Below are 10,727 nucleotides of genomic sequence, written 5' to 3' on the forward strand. Positions count from 1 at the left end.
GACAAATTTAATCTTCAGTGGAAGGAGATGGTGCTGGTTATTTACAAAGCCTCTGCAATTGTGTGGGAGGCCAACAGGGAATTAAGCAAAATGTAAAAATCAACAAAAATACAAACAAATGGCAATCCCAGATGTAGAATTTATGCTCAGATTTTTCATGTTGAACAAAGTTAAAGCAGAGTGCCTTTTAGCATTGGTTACTGAAAACAGAAATGCTGACTCTAAGCAGCTTGACACATGAGACAAACCCGTTTTAATTTATTTCCTATCGTAAGTTGTTTCCCTTTAGGTTTTAGTTCTGGTAGCAGCAAAAAGCAAATGACACACAACCTGTTGGAAATTGAACTTCAGCCCGTTAAAATAATAATAATAATAAAAAATGCAATAAAATGCCCCTTTAAAATGTCACTTTAAAAATGTCTGCTGTTTGTTTGAAAGTAACTAACATTTACGTAGGCATAATAGAAAGGGTCTGATCCTGCAAACTTCCTGAGAATCCCCTGGAAGCCAGTATCCATGTCCTAGCACATCCTACTCTGGTAATGAATACTTAGATTGTCTGCGTGTGTGTGAGTATATAAGTATTTACACCATGATATCTGATGGGACTTTGGTGTTAGTTTCTATGTACCACATGTGTGAGTAAGGATTGCAGGGTCAGCTTCCAGAAAGAAAGAATCCTCAATTTCATAAGCCATTGTATTTTCTTCACACAGATCAAACTGATGGATTTCATTGTAGGGAAGAGTGTCGGATCCTTGGTCACTCAGATAGATGCTGGATGCCCCGGAACTCTGTCCCCAGTCGTGCAAAATCCCCCGAGCATGGAAGGAATGTCATGGCACTCTCTATAGAAGCTACCACTGTGGATACAGAGTCTTATGAAGACTGTAGTACAAAAAGAACTTTTGCAACGTTTGGCAAAGATGGGAGTGAACCCCTGGCCGACGAGCGTATCGTCAACCTGAAAGGCAAAAGAACAGTGGATCTGCCCATCTGCAGCCCAAAGGTAAATGGCGCAGTCCGTGAAGCGGGGAATGGCTGTGAAGCTGTGAGCCCCATCACGTCACCCCTTCATCTGAAGAGCCCCCTGTCTAGCAAACCTTCAGTCTCATACAACATAATGCACTGCCCGGTAAATCGCGACCTGGAGCAATTTGTAAACAATGGCCCTTCTCGGCCCACCGAAGCAGAGCCTAGAGGGGCAGACAGTGAAAATATAATGCATGAAATTAACCCACTTCTGCAAGAATGTAGAGAAAAAGACTCACCAGGAGTGAAGAGACTAAAAGACATAGTGCTCTAAATGGCACCATATAAAAAAGGAGAACCAACACTACTACAAGCGCATATTGTTTTTAATTGCTTACCAGTGGTTCACAAATTGCTGTATTTAAGAGCTTTCCCTAAATGTATTGTTTATAAATGAAGCTATCGTTAATGTGACAATCCCACTTGTTTCAGCAACCAGCAGGGGTGTTCAGTTGAAGCAAATTAGCTTGTTTTTCTTTTGTCACGGGGTGGGGGTGAAGGTGAGACCAGTTCAGTTATAAAGAAGTATTATGTATGGAGTATTTTCAATTTATATATTTTTATATATCAAAACTCTCTATAATAAATTGCCATTCTTTGTAATGAATTGAATTGAAAAGTCCTTATCCGGCCATCTTTAATAATCACCCTGATGTTTTTGTAGTCAATACAATTTAATGGCCATTTCTTGTGTACCACTGTTAAAAGAACAATTCAATGAGTTTTAAGGCTGTTTGTACTTTAAAATGTTGCTATTTTGCTGTGGACACCCCTGCATTAAGAATCCTTTTGCTATCACATGCCTATCTGTACTGTTATCGTATTTGATATTGCAAATTACTGTTTGTCTAGTGATGGCAAAAGGCTTTCAAGTTTAAAAAAACACAGATATATTTAAAACTTGGGGAAACTGCTAATTTCAAAGCCAATGTTAGGAGTGTTTTCCCCCCATCTTGCCCTCCAGCACCCCATACATCCTATACTTGTTTTCACAGTACTATGATAGATCATTGTGGAAAGTCATTTGGGGGATATTCTGCTGCCTAATTTGCAGTTGTCAGATGCAGCGGGCTGAACGTTTTGAGATCTTTTTTTTTTTTTTTTTTTTTGTGTGTGTGTAATGTCAAGGCACTGCATGGAAAAGCTTCTCCGTAAGTTATTAGTTCCCAGGTTTAGATCTTCCCTGTCTCTAATCATCTCAAAGCGAGGGAATTGTATAACAGATCTAAATTAGCATCTTGGTTAGACACACACTTCCTGATTCAACACTCCCCAGTCATGATTACACTAAGTACCTGCGTGAGTGTGTGTATCTCATCATGGGAGGGATTTTAGAGTGGTATTATTTCTGTTTATCCTGCATCATAAATAGGTATAGAGTAAGCAATAGAAGGATATACGTGTAGGGACAGATAGGTGAAATGTAACACCACTACTAATCAAATTAATGTGCCTTCCATATGGAGAAGAAAAAAGAGACATTATTTTCTCTCATAATTTTATGTGGTTACAAATTTGCACATATAAAATTGATTTTTAAAAGAAAAAAGACCATTTTAGCTACTTGAACAGCCATTTTGTAGAAAGGAGGGGAGCTGTAAAGATTTTCACAGCATTGTATATTCTCTGCTCTCCTGCACTACATAATAGTTCAGATTAGGTTTGAGTGGGGTGGGGTGGAGGATGATGGTTTGTGAATTAGTAACCCTTTATTTGACAGACTTTTCTACCAAAAAGAATATTCATTAGAGCGTAACAGTTCATTATGAGGGAGGGAAAAATACAGATATTGCTAACATTTGCTCTGCCAATGAACTGAAAACAATGGTTTCTAGAGAAACAGACTTCCTAGTACTAATGTATCTTGATAACATTCTCATTACTTTGATTTATTTAAATTAAAAATGTCATCAGGAAAAGAGCTTCCAATTGTTATTGTCCTAGAAATCAAATAAGCTCCAGTCATTTCTTTTCTTTAGAGAAGGTGGATAAAATGGATATGGTTGAGTTTTTAACTACTCCAATTGGTACATTACCAGTATGTCTTATGGATCCAGGAGTTTGAAAATAATTTATCAAAAGGAACTTCTGATGAAATCACTAAAGTTTTCTTTATTGGTGTTGATTGCTACCTCATGCAGATGGAATCCCCTTAGTAGATGTGACTGCATCTGTCCCTCTAAAACTGAGCCATATTTCTTTTTTTCCTTTAATTTTGAAGTTTGATTCATTTTTAAATGGTATGTTCTTTTTATTCTAGTTTTTCGTATCTGGGGTGCTGTTCTGCTGTCATTAAAATATATATTTTTTGCAAGTGGATGTATTATATGAGCAATAGAAGAAACAGGTTGGTTTTGGGGGAGTTTAAGTTACTGGACTGCCTGTAATATTAAGATGAGTGTTTGTTCATTATGATGTTACCGTATTTGTTAACTTCTGAGAGCTTTATTCAGTGAAAATTCATGTCCCTACTTACTGAGCCACAGAAGCTTGTTGGATATCTTTTTGTTAACTGCAGAAATTAATCCTCATTGATTGGCAGAAAATTGTTTATAGAGGGATTTTGTGTGTGTGTGTGTGTGTGTGTGAGCGGTAACTCAGAATTAGTCTATAGTACTGTTCCCCCACCCTCCAACACACATATTCTTCAGGCTCATATGGATAACCGATGGCAATCATGAAACTTTTGATATCAGGGGCCTCTACTTAGGATGCTCAAAGACTCTGGTTGCCTTAGGCTAGCTGACAAAATGAGTTGAAGTTTATATGAACCTTTTGCTGTCTCTTGGAGATCCCACAAAAAAGGCTTGGGTTTCTTCAAACTCCTGAGTTTTACTGCTTGGATTTTGTTACAAAATCCAGGAAGTTCATTAGTTTTGCACCAAGTTCAGTGAAACTCTCCATCCAAGAGTTACCTTGAGATTTTGAATTTTCACACCCCCAAATGTAAACAAACCCAGGTGGGGATGTGTGTGTTGCAAATGGTGTGAACTGAACTTATCCGATTGCATGATGCAAGCTCTCCTGACTTGAAACGGGTGGGTGTCGTGCTGCATTAATGGCAGGTCATTTCCCTGAAATGAGCCATTCAAGTAACTTCACAAAAGGGAGCTGATGAGGAATAGCCAAAAGGCTTCCCTGAAGAGAGCCGAAGACATGACCCCTCACTGTGATAGGAGAGAGCCCCATTCCCCACCCCACAACTCCATGTCTGCAACAAGTAGGAAACTATTTAGCCAAGAACGTCATGTTCAGATCAAGGTCATAGATCCACCTTCTCTCCCCAAACATACACACATAAGTATGACCATACTTTAATGTAATCTGACTCTATGGCTGAGCTCTGGCTAAATTCCAGCACTGACTAACATCATGATTCCTGCCTTGGGTTATCTTGATCCAGCTCCACTGAAGTCTCCCATTGGTTTTCCTGAGAGGTTGGATTGGGACTTAACTCCCCAAGCCAAATAATTTGCCCAGAAGTGCTTGCACGTTATCTTCTATGGAACTGAGAGCAACAATCCATCAGGCAACACGGGAGAGGAGAGGATAGCCAATCAGTGTGGATTCTCCACCATCCACTACACTGTGCTGTGAAAATTGGACCGTCCTATTCCTTTCCCACAGCCCTCCTTCTCCCCATCCAAGGAGTGACTAGGCGAGGGTCCCCTGTCACCTGACCTGGTGAATATAAAATGGACAGAAGAGTCCAGCTGTTGATTTCTACTGAACATGGGCCTCTGACTATTGAGCTGCCAGCACCAGCCTGGCACTGGGAGGAAAATAGATGCTAACTGAAAAGAAAAATAAAATATTTCTCTGATTTACCCATTAGAAACATTCCTTGCCACTAGAAATAAAAGCGCAGCCCAGAAAATATGTGAAATATTTCTTTATTAAAAGGGAGTTTTAAGAGGTCAGTAAGCCCTACTGCCTCCAAGTAAACCATTTAAACAACAGTCTTTCCCATCCTGGCCTGTGCTGAAGCTTGGGATCTTGAGTGCCTAAGGCACCTCCATGACATATTGCTATCTTATGAGAAGAAGAACCAGGAGAGGGACTGGAAAAGGTTCATCGCCCACAGAGTTCTCTTCCAAATATTTCCTATTCCCACTTGCTTTCCCTCTCTCATTTGAAATCAGTTCAGAGCTTCTGGCTGAGCTGTAATATAATTTTTAAAGTAGCTAAATTAACCATATCAAAATGTGAATGACCCAGGATGGTTTTTTTGGACAAGATGTAATGAAGCTCTCTTTAGAATTTATATTGTTACCAAATTCGGCACAGGAAAATCGTTTGAATGTGATGTCCCCCCCCCCCCCCCAATATTTCCTTCAGGCAAACTTGCTCTGCCTACCTATTTACACAGGGAAGTAAGAATGGCGTAGTAGTTTATACCACATTTAACAAGAGCCTGATTTCCAGAGGTGCCAATCATCCACAACCCAAAATGAAACCAATACTGCATTGTGCATGCAGCACCTCTGGATTTCAGACCCCAAAGATACAGTCTATGAGTAAATTCATGACATGCTCTACTCAAAGTGTAATATTTACCTACTTGATAGAATCTCTTTAGAAAATCCTTTCACAAGTGGAATTTTCTTTTCCTTACATTGAAATCTTGCAGCACTGGTTTTATTTTTATGCTGATATATACAAAGGGGAGTATGGGAGGGGAGGGTTACGGGAGGGTGGATTGATGGTTTAAAAAATAATCCATAAGCACTTAATGCATTGTCCTGATGAAGTTGTTGCGGTTATCCCTGTTTTATTGTGAAGCTGGAGATGGCCTGTGGATCACATATTGTGCAGAAGTGAATTACTTTTTTTCAAATAGGAAACAAGTTGCTTTTGTGAAGAACACACTGTCTGATTAATATGTTGAAATTACTCTGGGGGGAAAAAAACTAATGACGAATAGAAACACATTTGTCTGTCATTGGGGGAAATGGATGATCTTGTTGCTACAGCTGCTTTTGCCTCTACAGATGATACTTTATCCAACTTACGAGGTGCATTTAACCTTAGCAGAAGAACCCAGCTAACTCTGTTGCAAGCCCTGGTGAAATGGATTCTTTACTGGCATCAGCTGATGTTCAGCTGATATGAGCTGGGATATAATCTTTAGTGACAAGAGCTGACCGAGTGCAAGCTAGTTTTCAGCAACAAATACCTCCTTGCACTATTCAAATGCTAAGGTATTGGTTGCAGAAGATCTTAAGTCTTAGAGCTACAAGCTTCTGTAGCCTGCTGACCAGCCTGATGACACCATAATTGCCCGCGAAAGCAAGGCGGATTTCAGTGGGACTTAAGTACAGTACGATTCATCAAGGTGTCTCTGTTGCTGATTATATGAAGAATAAATTGTTGTATATGCTGATATGTATGTTATGTACATTTTCACAGTGATGGAATCATTGTAAACAAAAAAATGGAAAAAAAATCACCATTCTGTCTATTTTATGAAGATGATAAAGCAGCTTTATTAAATTATTACAGTTCTGTTTCAAAATGGTGTACCTGCCACATTGTTTCTCTCATCTGATGAGACCTTTGTTTTCCACTTCAATGTGATTTCCCCCCTCCCCCGCTTCAGGCATCTAATGCATTTTAATATTAAAGGCAATTATTGAATAAAATGGAAAATAAGTGTTTGGTTAAATATGACTAAGAGGGTTTGCTTGTGATTGCCTCGGATTGTTGGCCTGGTAGAAACGAATGCAAACAGAGCTATTCACATGGTCTTTTCTTAACCCTGTAGAATTTCAGCTGGTGCTAAAATGGATACTGTAATATCCAGAGGCAACTGCCCAGTTTTAACATAGCAGCCTTATTTTGAAATGTTTTAAATCTCAGATCTATAATAGGTTCACGGGAGGGTGAAATTCCTTGTAAGTGCATTGGGACCACTTAAGCCCCTCTCTTCCATTTAAATTCCACTTACAGCCCATGTGGAGGGCTTAAATGTGAATTGCAAAGGAAGGGAAAAAAGTGGGTGTTTGCCCCCTTTCCTTCTTCATTGTTTGTAAAGAAGGCCTATAAAATGTTTCTTCCACGTGCTTTCTACCACAGGAATATGAGGGAAAGCACGTCTTGCCTTTCCAGGTGTTGCAGGAGGTCTCTTTGGAGGACCTAGAGAATTGGTTAGGGAACTTTCTCTGCCCTTAATTGATTATCCTTCTGCAGGTCTTGTACTGGGGTGAATTTCACCCATAAGGGGGTGTTATATTAGTTTTCTTCCATTAACTGGATCTTTACTCATTTTAGCTAAAACACATGATCTCGAAGTTTTGGTGAAAGACTAAACAAACCTAAATATCCTGCAGAAAAATAATTATCCAGTGGGGTCTGTTTGGGGAGTTCCTTTCAGAAACAGGTGAGGAAGTGGAGTGGCTGATGGTGATGATGGGAATAATAGTTTAAAAACAGATTTATATTTGCTGTCTTTATCTTTAAAGCAATGGTGAAGATTACAGCAGTATGATACAATAGTGAAGGTTCCTCTAGGATTATCCATTAAAAACTGCCAGATTCTGAGATTTAACACTGGAGCGATGTAACAGCCTATACTGGCCCTTTAACAATAGAGGGGGCCAGATGACCTCGTTCCAGGAAGATGGAATGAACAAAGGCTCAGAGGATGGCCTTGTAGCAGAAGATAGGAAGTAGTGCCAGAGAATTAGTAGTTGGATGGGGAAAAAATCCAGGACGGTGTCCGTTTAAGGCCCAGATCAGGAGCCCTGGAATGTAAGGTGGGGTCAGACCAGTCGAGAGGTGCACTCTGGAGGAAGGTAGTTTACAGATAATCACTTCCCTTGGAACAGGAGAAGTGCCGGTAGCAGAAAGAAGCTAGAGCCAGAAGGCTGAGCTAGAAATGGCTAGGAGTGGGGACCCTGCGAAGAACAGATGCTGGCAGGAGAACAACTCCATGTGAGTGGACGAAGAACCAGAGATAAATGTGAGCTCTGGCGTTGCAATGCGGAACTTTATTTTTGAGACCTTAAGGACTATGTGGGACTGATTGTGGTCATGAAACCAGCCTTGAGCGGAGTGTGGCTCTACTCATAAGAGAGACTATGTAGAGCTCATTAGGGGACCTGAAGAGGGAGAAGAGAGGCAGGGTGCTGCAGGGGGATCTCTGGGCATGAAGGGGCACTCAGTAAGTGGCAGCCCTGTTACAAGCCAGAGGAGAAAATCCCTCTACATTGCAATGTATGGAAGAAAAAAAATCTGTGCTTCGCTGCAGATCCTGTATTCCTTGAACACTCAGTACTCCCATGTCCTTTCAGAGAGCTGTGAGTGAGCAAAGGATGCAGGGTTGAGCCCTTGGTGGGTTTTTAGTTCTGAAGATCCATTGTGGCTGAATTCACTGCATTGTGAAGGACCTGCACAAAATTGTTTGCACCACTTTAACCCCACATTAAGTACTTCCCTGGTGGGTCAGGCTTGGCATGGCTCTTTGTATGGGGGTAAGGGTCTGCATTTGTGTAATAACCTTTTACCGTGAGGTTAGATTGTAGCAGATTAATTTTTAGCATTGTGTTCTGCAGGCTATTCATTTCCATTAGAAATCTGCTAAGGAGAGTAATGCCAAAAGAAAAGCATCTTTGGTTCAGCCTGTAGCACAGGGCTCTGGGGGCCAGATTTTCAAAGAGCTCAGCGTGTTGGATGCACATTGGTGCCGAAACCTTGAAAATCTGACCATAAGAATCACAATAGGAGCAGCTGGGGCCGAGCACTTTTATCTATTTCTTATTATTATTTGTACTAGGGGAGTGCTTAGGAACCCCAATCGGGGATCAAGTCCCCATTGTGCCAAGCACTGTACAGACAAGTAACAAAGAAGACAGCCTCTGCTCCAGTCTAGCCGTCAGGCAGGGCCCAGTGAGTGGATATAAGAGAGACAAACAGGAGGGCGGGAGGAAGAGGAAATGTGAACATGAGCAGAGCAATGGAAGTGACAGGTATTGAAAATCTGACCCATTTTTAGGGGCCTACAGGGAAGCCAGGCTCCTCTGAAAATCTCACCTCATCTGTAGGTGCTGAGCATATGGAAACCTGGCCCCACAGAGTTGTGTTGATCTGTGCTAAATCTAAGCAGAGTTGGACTGATAGAGTGAAATTTGCCCTAGTACAGAGGGCCCATAGGAGGCACCCCATAAAGCCCTGGGCCCTTAGAATTAAATTCATGCCAGCATAGGGAACCATGCACCATACAGACAAATATTATCTTTAATGTGTGACTTAAGTGGTGTGGAGGTGGTTGTGTGAATCCCTTGCAGTGTGCTTTAACTCCCCATACTGGCTGGTGGTAGCCATAGTGGGAGCATGGGTGTAGGCAAGGCACAGGATTTGTCCTGCAGCGTGGTCTGTCTCTGCTCAGAACGGGTCTAAACACAGCGGTAAGAATGCAAGTGGTGTGCATGCCCTGATTATACTAATGCTCCCAGTGTTGCTATCACTAGTGGGGCTGCACCGGTGATGGTGTGACTGTGGGAAATTTCCCAGGAAAGGCGGGTGTAGACGAGGCCACAGAGGCTTTCAAGTCATGGGCGTGATTCTTTTGCTCACAGATTTTCATGTAAATGGGTGATAAAAACATGCGTATTAAAGTGAGTACATTGCTCTCCGGACACTGAGTGCTCTGTTCTGCTTCATAAGCAACTCCAGCGTGATTCACCAAACCAGCAATGCCTCATCCTTCGTTGGGCCACCCGAGGTGGGAATGATGCAGAGGTGGCTCTCGCCATGGGGGATGGGAGAGGGGAGGGGAGCATCTTAGGATGATTTTAGGAGCAGCATTGATCAGGCCTATAGGAAGATCTCACCAGCTCTCCACAGGTAGTGGGTCTGGATGGCAGCCTGCAAACAGGCAGCTTCTTGGGGCTTTGGGAGAAATTAGGAGAGCCAGGAACAATGACTCTTAACTAGCAGTAGTTTAAATGGGAGGGGACTGGCAGCAACCTTGCTGCAGCCTTGGGGAGCCTGCTATAGGGGCTGTGGAGCAGCTGGGTCCTCACTGATTAGTGTCACGTGCCAGGGCACTCTGCTGCATCGTGCTGCAGGCTACCTAGTGCGGGAATTGGCTACTGCTTGGTGGCTCATCTTCCCAAGACACATGCCAGCGCACGTCCCTTCAGAGGGCAGAGCAGAGCTAAGAATGGCTTAAACCTTCCTTTGGTTTTTGGAGCGCTGTTCCTGAGGGTGGGTGATTTCATGGGATTGCTTTAGCAAATTCTTTCCAGTGTTTGCCTTCTCTGCAAAACCAGTGGGAAAAACGCCTTCTGCAATCTCATGGTGGGAAACACACATCCTGTGGGAGTGTGTTTGAGCTTAACCCGTTCAGTGCTACTGACCTTTCCAGATATGTCCGGCTAGAACAAACCTGCTGAGCTGTGAATGTCCCAGGTATGTTTCTATATAACCCAAGTGCACTGGTAATTGGTGGTGGTTATCATTCACTTAGCTTGCTGATGGCCAGGTTTCAACAGAGCTCCCAGTTGGGTCCCTGAAACCTGGCTCTAGTTGTGGGTCTTGAACTCATTGGCAAATTGCATGAGAGTGAAATTCACATCGCGCAGAGCACCAACACAAGAGTGAAGGTCTTGTGTTGATCCTCTACTTAGGGATGAATTTCACTCTATGGTCCCAGTCCAACTGCCATTGGATTCCTTGCAAGGACTTACATTGAC

At 42.2% G+C, this 10,727-nt stretch overlaps 1 protein-coding gene across 3 annotated transcripts in view; it reads left to right on the forward strand.

Moving 5' to 3' along the window:
- The window catches only part of PCDH19 (protocadherin 19), a 113,998-nt gene extending 107,317 nt beyond the window's left edge, over window positions 1-6,681 (forward strand). For 2 of the 3 annotated variants that reach the window (XM_007063910.4, XM_027826361.3), the window contains exon 5: window positions 717-6,681. In XM_007063910.4, the coding sequence (XP_007063972.2) occupies window positions 717-1,306 (590 nt within the window). In that variant the 3' untranslated portion in view covers window positions 1,307-6,681. The remainder of the gene's footprint in view (window positions 1-716) is intronic. The other variant, XM_043522247.1, reaches the window with a different exon arrangement.
- Window positions 6,682-10,727: the final 4,046 nt, after the last annotated feature.

This window comes from Chelonia mydas, chromosome 9, assembly GCF_015237465.2.
Source record: "Chelonia mydas isolate rCheMyd1 chromosome 9, rCheMyd1.pri.v2, whole genome shotgun sequence".
NCBI classification, from domain to species: domain Eukaryota; kingdom Metazoa; phylum Chordata; order Testudines; family Cheloniidae; genus Chelonia; species Chelonia mydas.